The sequence below is a fragment of the Rhamphochromis sp. 'chilingali' genome (genome assembly GCF_963969265.1).
Source record: "Rhamphochromis sp. 'chilingali' genome assembly, chromosome: 9".
Classification (NCBI taxonomy): domain Eukaryota; kingdom Metazoa; phylum Chordata; class Actinopteri; order Cichliformes; family Cichlidae; genus Rhamphochromis; species Rhamphochromis sp. 'chilingali'.
The window spans coordinates 35,225,981-35,249,284 of record NC_137936.1 but is presented as its reverse complement, the minus strand read 5'-3'; the positions used below and the strand labels follow the sequence as shown (position 1 = coordinate 35,249,284).

The following is a 23,304-nucleotide window of genomic DNA, read 5'->3' as shown; positions in this document are numbered from 1 at the left end:
TCTTAAACTTGCAGGACATTGGTACTTGAGGTCTGGAGTTGGACACCCCTGCCGTACAGTAATACAGAGAAAACCCCTACAATCAGATGACCTCCCTATGAGCAAGCACATTGCCAACAGCTGTGTAAAAAGCTAAAAGTGTCATATTTAAGAAGGTGTAACTAGTAACAATTTTGCCATTTTAGTTTTAGATTTGACTCATTTAAAACTTTCAGTGATTAAATCCGTTCTGCTCTGTGCTCGTAATGGTGCATCAGGGCTATTACGACACTTTCTCAGTTTTCTAGGATTACAGTGAGGAAAAATGTAATGTCCTATAAGATAATAAAGTGGGGAAAATGCTTAATAAAACAGAAGCGGTCATTTGTTTGGCTTGAATCAACAGAATAATGTTCAGCCACAGAATATCATGTAAGAGAGTTATACTATAAATAGGATATAAAAGCCCAGGACCGCAGTCGCAGTAAGAACTGCTTTCTTTTCTTGGACAGAGTGCTCGGGGACTGAAAGATAAACTGATTGATGCAGTTTGATGTGCGTCTCATAAAAAGCATCTCAGGGATTGAGCGTCGTGAAGTGCAGAGCAGCAGAGTTCATGTTAACTTTGCTTATTTATTGAACAGGCTGATGGAGTTATGGTCCGAATTTAGAATCAGTTTGGTGAAGAGTTGATGCTCTGGCTGGAAGTGACTTGCCGGCTTTCCCCTTGGTGAACCTGTTAGACACACAGCACCAACTTACTGTAGTGCAGATGTAGAGGTAAATAAAACCAAATCCCAGAAAATCAGTTCTGTTAATCTTAATGTACCATTTTCAGTGGGAGAAACATTTCACCGCTCATATGACGTCTTCAGCCTACATTTTCAGACTCTGGGATTTCCTTACTCGGATTATTGAACATGCATCAAGAACTGTTTTCTTCAGAAAATGGACATATAGATAAAATAAAATAAACATATATTTTAATGGTAGCAACAACCAGAGTTAAAATGATGCTGTTAGAACTCACTCAGGTGAGCAGACAAAGCATATCCCAAAAGGCCATTGCAGGGACCCGTGTTTGAGTCAAGCATTTACAGAAATATAAAGAATGCTAACTATTTTTTTTTTATTGGAAGGTTGCCGGTTCGAGCCCTGCCTCCGACAGGCTCGGTTGTTGTGTCCTTGGGCAAGGCACTTCACCCGTTGCCTACTGGTGGTGGTCAGAGGGCCTGGTGGCGCCAGTGTCCGGCAGCCTCGCCTCTGTTCCCAGGGCAGCTGTGGCTACAATGTAGCTTGCCATCACGAGTGTGTGAATGGGTGGATGACTGAATGTAGTGTAAAGCTATACAAATACAGGCCATTTACCATTTTGTTAACCTTTGATGTCCAGTTTCTATGTGTGTTAAAGTTGTAATTTTACTTTAAATCTGATTGTGTGAGTTTTAGTTTATTTTGCCTCCCCGTGTTTCCTTATTGTTAACTTTCTGTCTTTGTGGAAGTGGTTTCCTGTTTTTATTTTGGTAGTCATTTTTCTCTCATGTCTTCTATTTTAGTTTTTATTGTGTGCCATTTCCCTAATTAATTTCAGCTGTATCTAGTTTCCAAGTTGTCTCCGCTTCCATTGTTGCCTATTGTGTCTTTCCAGATTGAGCTGGTTAGTGTTCTTGTGCAGAATGTCTGTGAACTTGATCATGTTTACCTTTCATTAGTTTGATTTCTGCTGTTTGCTTTATGTTTTGGACAAATTAATGCCTCTTGAATCTTCCATTTGTTTCCTCTTCCTGCGACACACCCTTTCATTAATTGCCTTGAATATATTATAACTACTGTGTCATAATGTATTAGTTAGCATTACCAGAAAAGATTTACATGGACTGTAATTATATTTCCCAAACATGTCTAGTTTCCATGTCAGTTCTACAGTAGAGAAAGATGTTGCACAAACGAACACACTGATGCACAAAAGCAGCATTTCATTCTGAAAACAGATTTAATTTACAAAGAGTCAGTGACAGTTTTACAGTGCACATGACACAAGATCACCACTGAAGGTTCGCAGAACCTCGATGAAAAATATCAACAACAGTGCTGAGAATTACACTTAGAAGACAGCTTTAATAGGAAGAAATAAATGTTACAGTTACATATATGTACTACGTGTCATGACATCTCAGACTGCACTTTCTGGCAGAAGAAACTGTCTGTGTGTGTTGAACCCTCAGACTGTGCAGTATATGTATTGACCTGATTACTGAAACAGAGACAGCACCATATGGATCAACTGGCCAAGACACTCAAAACCACCTCTGAGGCCTAATCCCTGCTGGCTAAGATTATTGGTCTGGTATCACATCAAAAACTGAGTGAAAATAATGTTTTTTTCCTTTAATATTAAGTTAAGAATATCAGATTGTCCTTGCATATCAGTGGTCCCTTAATAATAGAATCAATAGTGGGCAGTGTCGTCTGTGACCTGAGGGAGTTTGTGAAGGAAGCTATAGTTTGATTTGAACTGTTATGGTTCTGCTTGAAATGAAAAATACTGAAACTGTTTATTATGGTACAATAGAATAAATAATGTAGATTAAATATGACCTCACTGGTTTGTAGTTTAAGTACAAGAGCTGTAGCAATGTTTACACAATCAGCTGTTATGGTGACATTTATCTGCGCAGAATAATGAAAATCATGCGATGGGATATTACAGTAAATGAGTCTTATTGCTGCTGTTTGATGACAAATATGTACAATGTTCTGTACATTTAGCCTGTTCAGTTTGTTGTACCTTTCACAGATTATGGGTCCTATATCTGTTACAGCCCTGTAATGCATTCGCCTGCATATATACAGTATATAACACAGTCAGTTAATTCACAAAGCTCTGGGATTAAAGAAGCCCATTTTGCATCTTTAAGCTTGTGGCGAACATACTTTACATAATGTCTGAGTACCAGATGGCTGTCAGTTAGTCAGTACTTGGGGTTGGCTGTGCCATCTTTACCCCCTCCTCTCTCTGCATAGCAGCCCACGAGGACTTTGGTTGACTCAACATTTGCCATGTCTACATAGCAGAGAACTAAAGAGAGTGCTTCCAACATGACAGCAACCACAGCATTTCTGATTACGAGGGACAGATCTCAAAGTTTAATGTACAAAGTTTGAACTAGTCATGCACCGTATTGCTGTTATGCTTTTAAAGCAAGACAAAAAAATATATATACTGGAAACCCATTCTGAATGTGGCAGTGCTTTCTCCTGTGTGGCATTCGCTCCCTGAGCAAAGGTGAACAAGACGAGTTCATGTAGTCATGAGTTTCCAGGTTGTTACAGCCGTTTTGGAAATAAAAGGGAAGCTGAGGACTCTATAGTGGCAGTGCGTTCAGTAACAGCTGTTTGTAGCATCATTTATAAAAACAGTAACCATGCAATTCAACAGTTGGTGTTGCTATTTATAGATGCAAAGAAGTGCAAAGAAGTGTGTCCTGTAGAGCAGAAGTGGAAAAAGTCTGCATTAAAAAGATTTAAATTGATAGTGACATTCTGAGAATGGTGTACCGTCTTTTAGGAGAACATGAAAATCCAGTCATACATGCACACGTGTGAAGGAGTTTGAATAATACAAAAGTTGCAGCATAAACCCTAAAAAAGTCTCATTCTTTCTCAGATGCATCGCAGCATACACTCACACGGACACATCAAGCGAGGTCTGGGTTTTTGGATTGTCAGACGAAATGTTGCCCTGATAATCTCTCAGTCGCAGGAGAAACACGATGTGGGTGTGAATTTAGCGGTTCATTTTTGGAAGTTAACTGTGTCCAAGCCTCTCGTTCATTCACGCTCCTTTATCACAGCCAAAATCCTACAGCACCTGTCACACGCTCAATCTGGCGTCACTGGCAGTCTGTTGGCCAGAGACTCGCTGTCAGACCCACACAGCTGTGTTGTAGTCAAACAAGGGCTGCATTTTCTCCAGACCAGTCTCTGGCTGCCTTCTGTCTAAATAAATCCCTGCAAATGGCTGCTGGTAAAACTGGTGCAAGTGTTGGTGGTGGTTCCTCTCTGTCTCTGGAAGATGCATACATGTGCTGCTTTTGCCCTGCTGTCCATTCGCCCAGAACGGCAGGTAAAAGCTGCCTTTTGAACTTTTGGGAAGCAATTTCTTCGGCCTTTTATAGAGGTCACCCTCTGGAAGCTCAGGAGCCACCCAGCCTGGCCTCTCCTTGAGCAGCTTGTCCCGGTCAGGCCGGACGCTTCGCAGGAACTTCTTGAAGATGTTTGTGGTGAATGAGAACTTTTTGCAGATCTCCTGTGAGCGGCTGAGGCGTAGAGGGTGAGCTGGGGTGTCTGGTCTTTCTGTCCCACCATCCATTCTCTCCTCTCTCCTCTTTGCCCTTTCTTCTTCTTCTCCTTCCTCCTTGTCCACCTCAGGCAGGTCTAGCCAGTTGCCCACAAGGTCTGCAAATACATTGTCCCCCAGAACTAATGGTTGACGGTTGCGACAGCGGCTCATGAGCGAAGAAGTCCAGTCACTGGCGTCATCTGTGCTGTCTTGGGAGTAGTCGCTATCTAAGGAAGGACCCTCTCTTGAGAGACTGTACAGGATTCCAGGCAGGTCCACTATCTGTGCACGACGGGGACGGGGATGGCTAGGGTAGGCCTCTGGTGGAGGATTTCCCACAACTGGTCCACAGAAGTCCACTTGAGGGGCAGTATATCCTGACCACCTTCTCGGTATAGACTCCAGGTCAGTTTCACTTCTTGCATTTCTTGCATTTCTTGAGCTCCGTGCACTTCTTTGACTTCTTTCACTCTCGCTCTCTAGGCTGGATGACGAGGAGGATGAGGTTTCCAGACTGCTTCTGTTTTCTGATAGACTAGTCGAGTTTCTGCTTTCCAAAGACTGCCTTGAACTCGGCATGTGATTCGGGCTGGGCTCCTCAGACATGGTTTCTCTGATACAGCGGCTCTGATCCTCTCCTGAAGCTGATGCTGCTGCAGCTGGTGGTTCAGCAGCAGCAGTTGAAGCCGTGTGGGGCATTCCCCGGTTAATAGGCCGCCCTGAAATGTCAAGATTTTCTAGTGCCGTCTGGACCTGAAGGAGCTTGAGTTCCTGAAGGGCTCCCATCATTGAATTCATCTGAGCATGGAGGCCATCTCCAGCTTCTTTCATGGATAACTGCAGAAAGACAGAGAGAAAAATAAAGATAAAGGACTGATAGCGGTATTCACATTTACATTTGTGTTTCACACACACAGACAAAAAAATCTCATTGCACAAGAGCAACTGACAACAGTCATTCATTCCAGCAAATATTAACAGTTATTATCCCTGGTAAAAAATTTGCTAAATTCAACATGGATCTATCTACTGCGATGACCCCCTTATGAATAATGGAGCAGGCTAAAGAAACTTATTAAAAAGATAAGTTATTGTACTAAGCCTGTTTTTTATCTCTTCACTTGTGGGTTTTAGGGTATGTTTAATTATGTGGTCATGTGACCTAGTTTTGGATGACAGGCTGGGGTCCCATATGGCCAGCGTATGAGCGAGAATCCAACTAGTGACAGCTGTAGAACACACTTGCTTTCATTTAAAAAAAAAAACCATCTATAATTTCCTTTTTACTTCCTTTCATTTGATTTATCATATCTGCTTTCTCCTCTGAGCCCATTGTATTCGTGTGTTCTACTCTCTGTGCAGCAGTAATCATCCTCTCTGCTTTTAACCTCCTCCGCCTCTCTTCCTGTTCTCATCTGTTTGAAAGCCTGCGTCATGTGACCTGGACTAACTGTCTTCTCCTGAAGGCAGCCACACAACCCAGAGCCAGCATCCTAACCCGTGTCTTAACTTCCAGCCTTGAATCACTGCATGCCCTCTGAATAACTGTCTTAGATATTATAGGTTTCTCTGCTATGATTTCATAACATGCTACTGATTGATGAATGAAAAATAAAGCATCTGTGAAAAGACACGAGGAAGCATGCAAGGAATTTTGAAAAATTAGTTCACGGGAAATTTTGGTGAAAATCTTGCAGAGCACACCTTCAGATGAACATGACTACACTTCCATAGAAGATGCTCTTAGTCAACCAACAAAAACAAATACCTTTAAACTAAACTTTAAGCCTTCAAATAAAATAAATTGCTACTATGAGAATAAACAGGCAGCTGTAATAAAAACCTACACCTTACCTTAAAATAAAATTTAAAAAAAGCAGCAGGTTTTGATCCTCCTGGCTGCACCTCAGTCAGCCCGTCACTGTCTCTCACCTTTCAAATGGATCAGTCTGACTGCCTCTATATGTATCCCCCTCCAATGGAGGGACACCACTGGGAGTGACAGCCAATCACCACTGCCCATCTAGACTATAATCCCCAAATACAATGTGTGTGTGTGAGGGGGTGGATGGGGGGACTCACTCAGGCGGAAACGGAATAACAATGAAAGGAGCGAGAGGGGTGGTGAGAGTCAGCCATATGAGCAGAGATGGAAAGGGTGGGGGCAAACAGGGGGGAATCCTTTGCCATATGTTTAGATGTCGAAGAGAAAACTGTTGATGGATTTAATTATGAATGACACCATTAGAACATAAGAAGGGGATGCAGAGGGCAGGAGGTTGGATGTAGGTGCAACAAAATTAGGCTGCGATACTTAGATCTCCAGGGAACAGTGATTATGCTGATCCTGGGTGGGAAAAGTTGCTGCATAGTGCAGTTGGCATTACAGCATCGTAATCAAAGCTTCTTATTACTGTGTGAGAAGGGATATGAGTTTTTTTTTAATGTGGGAAAATTGACAAATGTGACAAATTCTTAGACAACATTTTGATTTAAAAAGTAAAACACAAGGCATAAAAATGTGTGAAATGTATGGAAAAGTCAGAATTGCTAGCTCAAAATATGCTAAAGTTAGTCCTCACTTTGTTAGTCCACTACTTCATCCCAGAATGTGACATCAATTCCTGGCCATTCCTCTGGCACCATGTTTACATTTAGAGAAATGTCTCAGCAACTATTGGATTGATTGTCATTAAATCTGGCACATCATTTACTTCACAGGATGAAGTTAATTACTTGCAGAGCTACCAACATGTCAAATTTTTAATATGTCCTGATTTTATAACCAACCATGCCACGCTGTTCACATCAGCCTCAGCCTTATAGAGTATGTTCACTGTTAATTAAAAGCTTCAGAAAACGTTTTGAATGCGATTAACATTTAAACCTACTGAACATCAGCATGTTGTCACGGAGAGCCTGTCCGCATGCCCCATTTAGCTTAGACACCACTGTGTCCAAGTGCAGCATCTTGGAGTTCCAGTGACCGTGCAGACCCTTAAAGGAAGTTCATGGTTTCTGCATGTCTGTAAATGTCTGCAACACAGGAATTTTGCTGTCTGCTCAAGCAGAAAGGGAGCATGCTCCCTTTCTGCTTGAGCAGACAGCAAAATTCTATGTCTAGCACATGCACTTTTGGTGAACTTGCAAGTTCACCAAAAGTGCATGTGCTAGACATTTTTCATGCACAGAATAAATACAGGGCAGCATGGTGGCATGGGGGTCAGCACTGTTGCCTAACAGTAAGAGGGAGCTGGGTTCGAATCTACCATCTGGCTGGGCCCTTTGTGTCTCCACGAGTTCTCTCCGAGCCCTCCAGTAATTTTAAATTAGACCTATGTGTGAATGTGAGTCTGAGTTAAGCCTGCGACAGATTGGCGACCTGTCCAGGGTGTACCCCACCTCTATAATCAGAAGAAAATGAATGGATGGATTATAAATATGACAACATCTGCTCTGCTTTCATTTAGCACTTGCACAACTTCAATAATGAATTTACAAAATTTAACCATATCAAAACATTTTTGGAGAAACAGAGTCACACAGATGCAGTGATTTAATTATTGCAAACTATTCTGCATATTATGTTCTTAAATTATTAATGAACATATAAAATAGACCAACTTTCCTTTTCTTTCTTTTCTAATATAGAAAAGAAAGAAAATAATATTTCTATATATATAATATATAGAAATATTAGCTCACAGTGTCATAAAGTTTAAAGAGCAAAAAAAAAAATCTCTTCATTGAAACACTGGTTTATTACATGTTTGTCATTCATCCAATTTGGACTGTCTACATACACTTGAAGCACAGTGACCTGGCTTTGACACCAATACAGTATCCTTTACCATCAGCAGTAAATCTCTGCATTAAAACACTTGGCTTATCACGACATATGGCTGAGTAGATGCACGCGGGCGTGAATAACCTCTAAGATCAGATAATAGGCCTATCAATGCACATGCGGGGATGACAGGCCTCTGAGCTTCCCGCTGGCTCGCTAAATTAGGAAGTGAAGGTACATGTAATTAGCACAATAAGGTTGTCTCTTGTCTTTGTGCCTTTCACATATGGCTGACTTCATTAGCTGTAATTGTCTGCGTCCTGGGAAAGGCTGGGAAAGGGTGCATAATTACGGTTTACTTTCTTACACAAGAAAAGTCAACAAGACTTGAGGCAAAAGGGGAGTTATGTATTTATCATTGCATTTTTGGAGCCTTCAGTAAAGTTTATCCCAGGATCAGGATTGCTTTAATGTATTAAATTTGCTTTTGTAATATCATCTTCTAGGTATGCAGACTCAAAGAGCTGCACCTGTTTACACACGCTAACCTCAAACACTGCAGTTTAACATTCACGTGCAACTTTTCCATTATCCCTAAAATGCAGACACTCCCCACAGTTATTTAAAAACACAGTGTTGTTTACTGGCATTTCTATTCTAAGGCGATATTAATAATTCATACTATGCTCTGGGGAACAAACAGGGGAACAGCAGTAAGCCAAACCCTATTATTCTACCTTTAACATGCCAACTAACTCCAGGCACTCCGCTGCCATTTCAAAGCTGAACTTTGTGGCCCAAATATGTCAGCCTTTTCATCCCTCATCCGATATCTTACTCAGAATGCCAAAAGTGACTTAAAAATGTTGTCCTGCGGCGGTTTCTTGTTTAGACACAGATGTTACGGAAATCCTAAGATGTCTCACTTTTACAATGTGTGAATCAGCCCAGGGCCTGGCAGACCTGAGAGGACCTACACGCGTACCTTAAGGGTTTAAGGACAAAAACGGAGATGAGAAATAATGTCTGTCTAATCTAATTTAACAAGAGAACTGGGATGAAATTGGCGCTGCAGGGAATTGTTGTACTGCCCAGAAACACTTTAATCATTAATGCAGTCTTGTGAAGTTTGGTTAAATCTTCTTTTTTCCCTTTATTTAATCGAGAGAGTATGCATTTCTTTGAGAATGTGAAAAATTTGAAAAAAATAAGACAAACATTTAATCCCCCCCAAAACCCTCTACTTTCTCTTCTGGCTGCAGTGATGTTAGCCAAGGAGACATAATTGCCAATCAAGGGCTGAATGCTTCAGAGTTTAAGAACAAAGGCTGGCAGCCTTCATCTAATACTGAATAGAAGCTTATTAAAAAGTGGTGGGCTATTTAATTAAGAGCTTTAAAAAAAAGTTTATAGGTGATTCTTTATTTCAGAGCCACATGTCAGATCTTTCTAACTGTGAAGACGCTTCTAGAAAACCATTCAATATACATGCAAGTGAATTAAATACCACAAAGTATAAATAAATCAGTGCTCCTGCTCTGCTGTCTGTCAAGATCAAGTTCTGCCTTGATCATGGTTTCGGTATTACCTCATGTCAGTTATGAAGGGAAAAATAAATGCGCTGTGCAAACACACTGAGCTCACACATCCACGCAAGTCCAGACTTGCCTCAGTAGAACGAAGTCAGTGTACTTTTTTAGAGCATGGATGCTGTGTTCAGATTATTAGGAGGAAAATAAACCCAAACAAGTAATCAAAAACAAACCAGTGCTCTATTCTGCCTACAAAATGCAGGCCATTCACTGTTGTTGTTTGTTAGTAGCTGAAGGGGGGAGGCCAAGGTTATCAGACCCAAAAGGTCTTCCTGTTTGGAAGGCGCTGACCAGCAGCAGCATCTATAGTGTGTACTCCCCTTCCTCCACCTCCACCCCTAATTAAATATGAATGGTGATCTGTGTGGGTCAAGGACAGGAATGGGTTCTCTGTCTGGGGGATACACACAAGGTCTCTGTGGCTGAACTGCTGTGGATGGCCCCGAGGTCACGATAAAGAGGGTAATAAATCTGCGCAGCATTTAGTGAAAGAAATAAATTACTATGCACATGGCAATGAATGCCTCTTTGACAAAAAAAAGGTTATATGGTGACTCTGTTTGGCCCGTATGTCCTCCGGGTCGCATTCAGGAGACGAAGAAGTGTGAATGATAAACATAAAAGCCTTCTTGTACTTTAATTTTAGAAGATGTTCTCATTTTTAGGAAAATGTTTTGCTTCTCCTCCCTACTCAGATAATAGAGCTGTCTCTTTATGGTTTAGCAAAACTATCTGCAACACTTAGGGGTAAATGAAAATGGGGAACTAGGTGAACCACAACTTTTAAAATGAACCAGTCGAGAGCAAATATAACTGTTTGTAGGTCCTGCTGGCCAACAAAGACTCCCTGATGACCTTTTCAGAAAAAGGGAGGTGGTTTAATAGCTTGTTTCCTGCTTGGGCTCATTTATGCTGCCGTGGGAGATGTAGGATGATTAGGATCCATATCATCATCTTTGGCAGATGATATTTGGAGACGGTCTGGGACCCAATCTGTTGTTGTCCTGGCGGGAACTCCTCACTGGAAGCAATAATCGTCACGTAGAAGCTCGATAGCACAGGAGTTGACGTCAGCGCCTCGTGTGGGGGCAGTGAAAGTGCTCATCCAATTCTCAGCCCCCCTCTAAGATCAAAAGGAGCGCTAAATCACACAAGCATTTCCTAAAGAAAATAAATGTGGTTGCTGATGCTGGGTTTTTTTTCTGTGTGCATCATCTAGTACATTTTTCAACTGATAGTGAATGGCTGTGCAAAGCCTTTAATGCAGTGTTTTTTTTAAGCCATTTAAAAATGTGCAGCTTATTTACAGTTTTTCAATTTGGAATTTGAAACATTTTGGATATTTATACTTGTACTGTATTGGATTGCTAAGTCATAAATGTCGTTTTGATTTAAAGGAATTCATCTTCAGTATTTTTTATATTGTATTTTCATTTTTAAAATACTGGAAATGCTTATAATGACCGACTTCTGTAATATGAAAGTGGATCTAGAGAATTCTCCAAAAGTTGATTCTGTTCATCTGGACGTAGCGTATCCAAGTCACTTGGATGAGTGACGAAATGTTTCTCCCACAAAACGCTACGTCCAGATGAACAGAATCAACTTTTGGAGATTTACTTACCTGGATTATTGAGCATGCATCAAGAAGATCTAGAGAAGTATATCTTAAATCTTGTTTTTAGCTTTTGACCACTTTTGACCCAAAACCCTTGGATAAACTTACTCTACTGAATGACTGTCAGTGTTACTGGCTAGACAGTAAACACAGAAAGGCTAATTACTGCTGAGGGGAAGGTCAAATCCCTCAGGAGATGGTAAAGATCAAAACAGAGCTGAAAGATGAGCGAATGTATTGGAGTTACTTTTATCTGGAGGTCAGAGAAAAACATAATCTTAAATTCTAATATTGAGGTGTCAGCTGTTGTTAAGATGAACAGCTGTTTGATAATAGATGTTTCAATTTGTGGTTTGTTCTGAACCCTCAGTGCTGTATATATGTTATTTTTAAAAAGAACAAATTTATAAATATAACTTCAACAGTGTCAGACAAGATGTAATGCAAAGGTCAGAGCATAGAGAATACCGATCTATACCTCACACGTTGTTTCCAGTGAACGTATAAGGTAAGGAGGTCAGGACTTGATCTTACACTAACAGGATTGCACGTGTGGTCACAACAGCAGCATTAACTTAACTTGTTCACTCTGCATCCAAGAAAAAAAAAGGCCAAAATAAATCTGATATCTTGGGCAGTGATTTCATTTTCCATTCTGTGAACCATGAAAAAGCCGGTTACGTGTGCAGAGTCATAATGATAAACAGGCTTTGTTAAAGGTTTGTAGCTCAGTCTCAAACACAATGATCACCCACGCAAACCCCACAGCTGCCACCAAGAGTTGGTCCAATTTTAGCCGAGGGGAAGGAAGGGCAGTTTGGAGAACGGGAGCCACAGGGGGAGCCACAAAACAAACGGGCTTAAAGTTAAGCCACAACCCTGCTTTGTGTACAGCTTTCAGCTCCAACGCCCAAAAGGTAACAAAGAACTTTCCAGAAGACACAACAGGCTTGGCACTCAGGTGCACTTCTCTCAGATTTCATGACTTCATGGTTGCTGGCTTTGGTGTTGAATTCCAAGGTGACAGTCATGTTTGAAATTCGCCTCAGGTGTGAAAGAGAAAAAGGGGGCACGCTGCATGTGAAGTCGGCTTCAGCGGCGATGATATGAAACGCTCTGATTTATGTTTTAGTGTCTGACGCTGCTAACCAGGTGTGAACCCTACATTTAGACAATGTGAGTCAAAGACGTGTCACCGTTTGCATTTTCAACATCAAGTAGGCAGGAAGAGCTTACGTTTTCTTTGTCATGACTGTCTGTTTGCTGCACCAATCATGAGTCATGCATAGGTTTGAAATGATTTCATTGTTGTTATTACTGTCTATCCTCAGGATTTCAGAGGACTCGTGTATTTCTTTTAAAGAATAAAGTTAAACGACTGTTTTCAGTTTGAGTCACACAGGAAGACAGATGGTGCTATATACCTGACTGTCAGGTTTGATATTTAATGGATTTGTTGTGATGGACATGGTCAGCAGTTGAAGAAATTAGACCCCAAGCTTTTCAAGTTTGAGGGTCAAACTTTCAAGTGTGACCTGTCTGTACTTCCCACAAGGACCCACACCCTCAACCGCTGACACAGTGCCCACACTTTCATATCACACTCCTGTTGTAGAGCTGACAGGACATCAGGGTTTGGGTTTCAGTGTGTCTAACGTGAAACACTGAAGTCATGCTGGCATTCACGTGACTTTCGTATAGCCTTTGAATGCCACATTCAGGCTTCTTTGTTGCTATAGACACAAACAAACTCAACTATGTAGATTTTCTTGTTTCATTGTAACTTTTTAGTCAGGAGTATTAGAATATATCAGGTAAAGGTTTAAGGGACTATACTATTATTTTTGCTCCTTCCATTCAGTTGCCCTTGTGTGTAACGTTCACTGCATGCCATTTTTCAAGACATGCACAATCAGCTTAAGCTCTTACATGCATTTTTCTACCAGCTTGTGCCTATTTTCATTCATATCTATAAAATATGACATACAGCTAGCAGACATTTAAAACTTAGCCTGGTTCCAGCCCTCATACAACTGACATTTGCGCTCCTTACCAACTTTTTTCTTCCAATTCCAGATGGAAAGTAAGAAAAAAAAAGTAAAACGCACACAAAAGGCTGATACTGCTAAACACAACCCAACACAGAGAAAGAGAAATGGCATATTTCTTTGACTTATGTGATAAAAGTAAACTCTGCTCTGACTGGACATAATGTTGGCAAGATGGAAAAGTTACTCCCTGCTGAATGGTTGGGATAAAATCTAAACTTCTCCCAACAGAAAATAGATACCATAAACACAGAGGCTATAATTAAGTGAAAGCGATATCTGGTTTGATTGGAAAGCTACATTTCTGTGCTGTTTTTGAGAAAATAGTGTTATAATGCAGTTATATCAGTCTGCACTCATTGCGTTGCAAACAAATGACAAATGTGAATACGAACTTGATGTTGATTGTGATGGATTGTGTAGCTCGAGTTCTGTTGCTTTTATGCTGCATGGAAATGAATGAAAACACAGCAGGAAAAAACAAAACATCATGCAAAATGGTTTTTGGAATGATTTAAGGTCATGCTGTTTGTAGTAAGTGTTCCAAAACATGCGTAACTGGTATGGTCCAAAATTGCTGACTTCAAAGCCACAAATTCGCAAGAGATGTCCAGGAGCCGCTTGACTCGGCATCACAGCTGTAAGTCGACTGTTAGATGTTTGTGATCTCTGTGTTGCTGATAGAGCCGGTTTTACCGCTCTCCACTGAACACTGGATGAAAATCAGTCACAGTGGAAAGGAAAGTGACAACCTTGGCATAGACACCCCTTATTTCTGAACAACAGATTGCATCCCACATGGTCTTGAGAGCAGGGGGAGACTGCCTCAGCTTTTTAACTGGCATCTGCTCCCCGTTCTCCTGTTTGATCCTCGGCATGGCATGACACTTTTTCTATTATGTTACCAAACTGCGATGTGGCAGCCCTAACACAACATGTCCTTCTGGCATCAACGTCAACTCCCCTTAAATCTCAAGTGCCACTTCACAGACGTGTGGCTAATTTGGAGCAGCAAGTCATGAAGTCACAGAGCAGATTAAGCTGCAAAACATGCAGCCACGCAAGGCCTTTCTGCAGGCCAGTGGCTGGACAAAAGGGGGGGGGGGGGGGGGGGGGGGAATCAGTCGCTGCTTTGAAGATGATTCCAAATGAAATCTGTGCCAGTTAAGGCTCCTCAGAAAATGGGTCTACAGTGTGTCACTGCCAGATGATTTTGGGCACGAGGGTGAAGCTTACAGATTTTGTTTTTACATTTCAAAGAAGAGGAAAGAAATGGCAGACTAAATGTACTCACATCAAACATGGTAGATGAGAGGAGACATGAAAATATTAAATAACGGAGTCTAACAAATTCATTTAGAGCATGGAAACGTGATGAAACTCAATGTGACTGCCAATTTCACTCACTCCCCTGTGAGAGCTGGAGCTCCGAACAGTCTGTTGCAACACATGATTAAATTTACTACAAGGCACCAAGAATAGTGTGAACCTTAAATCGCTTTCTTTCAAGAATCCATAACCCAGCGCAGAGTATTTATGACAAGAAAAAACTGTCTTGAGCTCATTAAGCTTAAAACATCTGTCCCAGATGCGTGGACAGAGAGGAGGGAAATGTATACATGCCTCTGGTGTGCTCAGAGCTTTAAGCCCACACAGATTAATGCGATTTAAAAAGACACACATGCACCCTCAGCTGAAAACTAGACTCCAGAATATTAGACTTGGAAATGTAGAAATGTTTCAGGACACATAGGGCGCAATAAAGCGACATTTCTAAATTTAAAATGTGAAAATTGTTAAATATTTAATGTAAAACGCGTATAAGCGGTAAAAATGCTCAAAATACACACGAATAAAGTAAAACAGCGGTCCAGGGTAACAACACAAGAAGATACAACGGAACCTACCAGCTCTTGCTTCAGTCGCCTCAGACACGCATCCATGTTTTTGCTTTCTTGTTTGGCGAGCCGCTGTTCCATTTTTCTTTCTTTCTTTCTTTTTTCTTGAAAGACAGGAATTCAGCTGAACCGCTTCGCCAGTCCCTGCTCGAACATGACTATTGACGCTTTAAGAAGAGCAGAAAACAATTGGCAATTGAAGATGCGCAGATCCTGCCGAGGAATGCGCGCGCGGCTCAAAATGACGCGAATCTCGTGGTTTAAATCCTGATGACGAAAATCTGTTTACTCCAAAAAAATTAATAAATAATACAAAAATGATAATGAGCTCCTTCATGTGGCTGCACCAACAGACTGGGTCCGTGTTTCTCTCTTTCAGTGGCCCCTGCTTGGCTGCTGTCAGTGTCGTGTGTGTTGCTCAGTCTGTTTTTCCCCCTGCTGCTATTTTCTCATTCAAGAGGAGCGCTTACGTTGGCCATCCAATTTCCTCCAATGAGCGAGCCTCCCAGGGCCTCTCAAGCCAGGATAAAACGCGGATCCATCATTTACTATGCGCGAGCAGAACTGTCCACAGCAGCTCAAAAGAGAGACCGACCATCTGGAAATATCCAAATAAAGGCTGAAAGATAAGATAGTTGGGTTTGCTGAAAGAGCGCATTTTCCATAAAACAGACAAATATATTCAGCAGTCCCTGTTGCATTACACTGGACTGAAAGAGGATGTGTTTAAGAGAAACCATACGCGTCCATAGGAACAGTTTCCTGGCCACCTTCGCTGCGCAGAGAGGAAACACCTGAGCTGTGGGCTTTTGTTACAAGACACGGGTATGATTAGAATAAGGGAAGGAAGTATTGCACATACAAAGAAGCAAATGGAAGTTGCTGTAAACATTCCCTGCCTCGCAGAATAGATTGGATTCATCTGAAAGTTTGCACATGCAGCTCGTGTTCAATTTGCAATCTAGAGATGCCAAGAAAACTTGATGAGGTCTCCTTTACTTCAAAATGATTTACTTTATATGACAATTACTATACCAAAGAAAGCAAAAGGAAGAAACTTTAGGTAAATTACATTAACAATAAAAAATACGATTATTTATAATCAGGAAGAATTACGTAAAATCCCAAGAGGATGCTAAATGGTGCATGGTGTCACCAGCTGTCATTAATTTTATTTTAATTCAGTATTTCCCCCTGTGTGATTTAGAGAAATACTTTCAAACAACTTCCCCCAATGAATAAATAAATAACAATTAGAGAGATACTCCGTGATTTTCAGTTTGCGTGGTTATAATGAGCCAGAATTGAAAGAAAATCACCAGTCACCCGTTTTGTTTTCTGCCAGGGATGAGCTTTGCCTGACATTCAGGAAACTTTGTGCCCCCTGACCTGCTTTCGGTCATGTTGAAGGTTCAGTGTCTTGCATGATGTTGGTGATGCTTCCCAGATGGATGCAGAGAGAAAGGGGAGGAAGCAGCTCTATCTCAGATTCCAAAAGCAATGAAACTCGGAAAATAAATAAATCATCTGAGTCTGACTCAACATCTGAGAGAAGAGCTTTAACTGACTTGTATGTTTTATTCTCATATTCTTTATAAACATTCAGTGTCTGGAAATGATAACAGAGTCTTCTTCTGTGTTTTACAGCAGATTTATTACTCTGTGTCTGTTCAGTGTCATTTTGACAGCAGATTTAGACCTGCATTGATTTTTCAATTAATAATAACAATAAAGAGCAACCTATTCCAGATACAGGATGTGATCCTCACCGCCCTCACTCTAATCTGGAGGGAGTGTTGAGAAACAGTGTTGAATCCAGTTTCTGTGAGATTACTAAAAGCCTCTTTGTGATTTCACAAACATCTATGTCTCCTTCTGACTGACATAATGCAAAATATTGTCTAGACAGTCCTGATGACTAACTTTCAAAACACTCTATTGATCTAAAAGTGAACACACGATTGTCCTAACAACACTTTCTAATTCAGTTCAATTAAATTTTATTTTACTATGCCAAATCACAACAACAGTCTCCTCAAGGTGCTATATATTGTAAGGTAGACCCTACAATAACACATACAGAGAAAAACCCAACAACCCCCTATGAGCTTTGGTGACAGTGGGGAGGAAAAACTCCCTTTTAACAGGAAGAAACCTCCGGCAGAACTGGGGTCAGGGAGGGGCGGGGCCATCTGCTATGGGAGAGAGAAGGAAGACAGGATAAAAGACGCTGTGGAAGAGAGACAGAGATTAATAACAAGTAATGATTCAATGCAGAGAGGTCTATTGACACATAGTGAGTGAGAAAGGTGACTTAATAAGAAAAACTCAATGCATCATGAGAATCCCCCAGCATTCTACACCTATTGCGGCATAACTAAGGGAAGATTCAGGATCACCTGATCCAGCCTTAACTATGTGCTTTAGCAAAAAGGAAAGTTTTAAGCCAAATCTTAAAAGTAGAGATAGTGTCTGTCTCCCGAATTCAAATTGGAAGCTGGTTCCACAGAAGAGGGGCCTGAAAACTGAAGGCTCTGCCTCCCATTCTACTTTTAAATACTCCAAGAACAACAAGTAAGTCTGCAGAACAAGAGCGAAGTGCTCTAATGGGGTGATATGTTACTAAGGTCACTAAGATAAGATGGGGCCTGATTATTTAAGACCTTGTATTTAAGGAACAGGGTATTGAATTCAAGTCTGGGTTTAACAGGAGAAGCCAATATAGGAGAAATATGGTCTCTCTTTCTAGTCCCAGTCAGTACTCTTGCTCCAGCATTTTGGATTAACTGAAGGCTTTTCAGGATCCTGATAATGACGAATTACAGTAGACCAGCCTAGAAGTAATAAATGCATGAACTAGTTTTTCAGCATCACTCTGGGACAGGATTTTTCAAATTTTAGAGATAAATTTTGCCCAAATGGAAGAAAGCAGTCATCCATATTTGTTTAATATGTGCATTGAGGGACTTTCTAAGCTTGTAATTGTTTGGCTTTGCTGTGTATTTAACATGAGCTGATAAGAGTACCAGTTTCAGGCATGTGTACAAACTTTAAATGGTAAATGGCCTGTATTTGTATAGCACTTTACTAGTCCCTAAGGACCCCAAAGCGCTTTACACATTCAGTCATCCACCCATTGGTGATGGCAGCTACATTGTAGCCACAGCCACCCTGGGGCGCACTGACAGAGGCAAGGCTGCCGAACACTGGCGCTACCGGGCCCTCTGACCACCACCAGTAGGCAACGGGTGAAGTGTCTTGCCCAACGACCCAGACTGTCCAAGAAGGGCTCAAACCAGCAACCTTCCAACTCTTGAACCACGATCGCCCTTTACTCTGAAGCCTTTTAACAATCTTGTATGTCAACAAAAAATTGCAGGGACAGCACTGTTGCATCACAGCCCCAGGAAAGGAAGACCAAGAGTCACCTCTGCTGCTGAGGATAAATTAATCTGAGTCACCAGCCTCAGAAATGACAGGTAAACAGCACTTCAGATTAGAGCTCAGATAAATGCCACACAGAGTTCCAGTAACAGGGACATGTCTACATCAACTGTTCAGAGGAGACTGTGCGAATCCTTTATGGTCAGACAGCTGCTAAGAAACCACTACTAAGGAAAAGCAACAAGCAAAAGAGATTTGTTTGGGCAAAGAAACACATGGAATGGACATTAGACCAGTGCAAATCTGTGCTTTGGTCTGATGAGTCCAAATTTGAGATCTTTGGTTCCACTTGGCGTGTCTTTGTGCGACACAGAAAAAGTGAAGGGATGGTCTCTGCATACATGGTTCCCACTGTGAAGCACGGAGGAGAAGGTGGTGTGTGCTTGCTTTGCTGGTGACACTGTTGGGGATTTATTTTTCAACAGGACAATGACCCCAAGCACACCTCCAGGCTGCGTAGGGGCTATTTGTCCAAGGAGGAGAGTGATGGAGCGCTGCACCTGATGGCCTGGCCTCCACAGTCACCTGACCTAAACCCAATTGAGATGGTCTGGGATGAGATGGACTACAGAGTGAAGGCAAAAGGGCCAACAAGTGCTCAGCATCTCTGGGAACTCCTTCAAGACTGTTGGAAAACCATTTCAGGTGACGATCTCATGAAGCTCATCGAGAGAATGCCAAGAGTGTGCAAAGCAGCAATCAAAGCCAAGCGTGGCTAGTTTGAAGAATCTACAATATAAAACATGTTTTGAGTTATTTCACACTTTTTGGTTTTACTTCATAATTCCAAATGTATTTATTCACATTTTTCATGCTTTCAGTAAGAATCTACAACGTCATGAAAATAAAGAAAAACCATTAAATGAGAAGGTGTGCCTAAACGTTTGACTAGTAGTGTATATTAGAAATAAAAAAATTAATTAAATTATCTCAACCAATAAATTTCTATATGAATGATCTGAGGGGGCAGCAGGGTGGCATGGTGGTTAGCACTGTTGTCGCACAGCAAGAAGGCCCTGAGTTCATCATTCTGGGGTCTTTCTGTGTGGAGTTTGCATGTTCTCCCCGTGTTTGCGTGGCTTCCTCCCAGAGTAAGCGAATGGATGGATGATCTGAGAACACTCATCATTAAGAGTTTTTTTTTTTTTTGCAGTACCAGATTAAAAGGGACTTTTTCTCCTGCATGCCAGCTTTAGTCAAATGTTTCAGTCACATGGAAAAAAATGACTCCATCAAACTTTCTTTGTGCCTGCAAACTAATTTTTTTTAAAGGAAACTCATATGAGAATGAGTGTACTGTCCTCCTCAGGACTGATATGATGACACATGTGTCTATTTAACATTTAGCAGGCTGGTTCGTGATCAAGCAGATTCATAGCAAATGTGATCCAGACCTGCAACTGTTTCTTGTTCACGAGCCTACTTCCTCCCAGCTGTCAGCATGAGCATACACTAGATAAGGCAGCGTCTCCTCAGATCACTCAGCACGGCAACACAGGCTGCACAGCGGCAACTGCCTAACTGCACATCAGCACAGAAAGTTTTATGATCCTCACTGTGACTCACTTACTGTGATGACTTGTTTTGGTTTTTGCGTTCAGGCCAAAAAGGAATTTAATCACTGAGAAAAGAAAAAGCATAACAGTATGTGGATTTATTGTCATTAAAAAAAGCAGAACAATAAGCCAATTACAGAGCTGCTCTGCTGAAAATAAGACACCAAAAGCTAAACCATGAAACTAAAACATACTGCACATCCATTCATCCATCCAGTCCAATGCAATCATGTGCATCTCTTCATTTTAAGTGGCCAGAGACTTGTTTAGCAATGAAAGCAGTGAAAGATGACTTTTGATATCTATAGTTGCTTTGCCAGCAGCTTACCACCTCAAACAGAGCACTTATGTGGAAAGCTACACAAAGGCTACTGCACATGTTACTACAAGTTGCGCCTTTGGATTGCCTTTAACCAAATGTACAACATTTGAACAAGTTTGGCTAACAAGCTCTCTACATGTGCATGCCAGTGTGCAAAATCCTGTAGGACTCAGACGTTAATCACACTAATCATCTTTTCTTTCAAATAGCTTCTGATAGTTTTTAAGAACCCCTACGCTGGTTGAAATCCCACTATTATCAAAACATAAGATGTAAAATTACTTGCTGAAGTCAATCAGTGTAAACTGAGGGTTAACTGTGCCATCAGAACCAGTAATCTCTCTTCAAAGCTCAAATAAATTATACACCTGGTCTTTTAATGGTGGTATTGTGTGTGTGAGTGCGGTTCTCTCCGTGTGTTAAGTTACTTCATTTTACTGAACTGCACAAGATGCATGCTTTCATGTTTTGCATTATAAACAGCAGGCACAGGGATGATGTAATATCTGCCAGTTACTGTGAAAACCGGTAGAAATTTAAAGCTGTTGTTCTAAAACATGTAATAAAACCACATCGGCGCTCTGAGCTGACAGGTTATTTCTTTGGACCGCGGCACACAAAGGAGCTGATGAATGATGTGTTTGTGAGAAGATTCTGTAACTTGCACAACTTCGTAATAACAGTAACAACAGTGCTTGCATAATTTTGTTAGTATGTGGTAATTGTGATGTTTTTCTTATGGATGTAGAAGACATTTTTTTTTCACAGAATAACATTTTCTTTTTCTCTTTAAGTTGATTTTATCTGTAGAAAGATTTCATTTTTCATGTTCCCAATTACTACTTTAGTTTAATATCATAGTTTGCACAAAAATGGGAACTGTTAAAATGTGAATTATGTTTTATGAACACATCAGTGTCTTAATTAGCAAAAAAAGCATGGAAGATTTATCTAGTTTAATAAAAAGGACATCAAAATGATTACATTTTATACTACATATGATCTAAATGGGTCTAAATTAAGGGCTAATATGTACTGTGATAACCAACCATTTGGTAGTGCTGCATGGTCTACCAAATATTTTAGTGCACTGCCATCTAAAGGCTCGAATGGATAATTACAGGGCTTGCGGTAATCATGGTTAAAATTAATTAATCATGATCTGCAAACGATTTGGTCCAAATAGTTCCACAGCTCCGTTCTCAGTTCTCCAATCCAAGCATTAAAAGGTCACTTTTCCAAAACAGCTTGATGTCAGTGCAATTTGAAATGAAACATCAATTTTTATTTTTATGTCTTAATATTTTCAAATGTTTCTATAAACTGTGCCATAGACATCATCAGTCACTGGATTAAAATAAAATAATAACATGAGAATAAATTAAGTTCTCACAGGAGCAGGGTGGTGATCAGCATTTAACAGCAGTATAACACACTGCTTAGATATTCAAAATAATTCTGCTGACTATCTCTTTTTAGTCTTCCTCCTTCTTCCTCTCCCCCCTCTCCCTCTTTATTCTTTTGTCTTAGTCTCTGTGGAGTTACCAAAGAGTGAATGTACCAGTAAAACAGATTTTATAACCCAATTAAAGGCTGATATACATCACTTTATAACAATATTCTGATATGAATATGAGATACTGCTGGCCATTGAAATGCAACATCCCTCTGACTCACTGGAGCTGTACTGTACTGTTAAAGTAATACAATTAAAGTAATAAAATACATTAGTTCCTTGGCAAATAGCAGCATGGCACCAGACTACTGAATAAGAAAGCTAAAGTTAGCTCATGGTCTCTATCTAGCATACATTAGCTAACTTTTTGGACACTATTTAAAGATCAGATGTACATCAGAAGACATTTTTCACATCACAGCAATTACCCTGCATTTTAAGATAAAATGTGTTTAAAATTAGCCCATGAAATTACATCTTCATCCTCTTTCAGCAGCAAAACAAGTCCTATTTAACAATTTATGTTTTAATTTATGTTTACATCATGACAGCGAGAAAACTAGACATTTAGACCTGATTTCCTTGTAACCTTTACCTTCTGCAATAGACAAGTTGAGAATATATATAAAATTAGAGACATCAGTCAGAAAATAATATCAAAATACACTATTATTGCTACCATAACTTAGTTATTTTTATGGATGGTATGTTGAAATTTAGGGGTACCAGAAAATAGGGTCTAAACTCACAACAGTTGTACCTAGTGCAAAATCTTCCAAAACTAGTAATGCATAAAACTGAAGTGGCATTTACTTTAATATCTTCAAAGCGGGTTTGTAAAGATGTGTTTGTTGGGTATGTTTGTGTTTACTTCAAGCAGTGTTAGTCATTGAGTTTGAGTCATGCAGTTCTTCCATGTGCTGATGTCAGTCACACAACCACTAATGGCAAATATTAAGCTTCAAATGGTTGTTAAGACCACACCTGTGGCTGAGAGTAAGCTGACATCAAAACACTCGTGCACACATGAAAGAGGTGTTTTAGAAAAATAACATGACTCAAACAGCATTTTAACGTAATATGATATGTAATTTATGCAGCGTTTAAATTCTGTTTTTCAAAGCATTCCTATCATGTCTGCTGCTTTAAGTGATGTGCTTACTTAACTGGGCTAGTTTTATCATTGAATAATACACCATCTGATTGCTACAAATTAAATTTTGTTTCATAATGAAGCACCTTCCCTGCTAAAATCACCACAT

At 40.5% G+C, this 23,304-nt stretch overlaps 1 protein-coding gene across 2 annotated transcripts; it reads right to left on the bottom strand.

The window, feature by feature from the left end:
- Positions 1 to 1,968: 1,968 nt before the first annotated feature.
- inka2 (inka box actin regulator 2) lies at positions 1,969 to 15,672 on the bottom strand. Of its 2 annotated transcripts, none has more exons than XM_080892148.1 (2): positions 15,274 to 15,672; positions 1,969 to 5,158 (listed from the first exon to the last, which is right to left on the bottom strand). In XM_080892148.1, the coding sequence occupies exons 1-2, from the start codon at positions 15,343 to 15,345 to the stop codon at positions 3,905 to 3,907; spliced, it is 1,326 nt and encodes a 441-aa protein (XP_080748274.1). In that variant the 5' UTR covers positions 15,346 to 15,672; the 3' UTR covers positions 1,969 to 3,904. The 2 variants fall into 2 exon arrangements, with proteins under 2 accessions (XP_080748274.1, XP_080748275.1); XM_080892149.1 differs by lacking the exon at positions 15,274 to 15,672 and adding an exon at positions 6,176 to 6,431.
- Positions 15,673 to 23,304: the final 7,632 nt, after the last annotated feature.

What these genes read in the sequence shown, in the direction of transcription:
- inka2 (XM_080892148.1), bottom strand. Translation starts at nt 15,345, where the DNA reads ATGGAACAGCGGCTCGCCAAACAAGAAAGCAAAAACATGGATGCGTGT. An exon ending in GGCGACTGAAGCAAGAGCTG is followed by an intron (nt 5,159 to 15,273) that starts GTAGGTTCCGTT and finishes GTCTTTCTGCAG; the next exon opens with TTATCCATGAAAGAAGCTGG.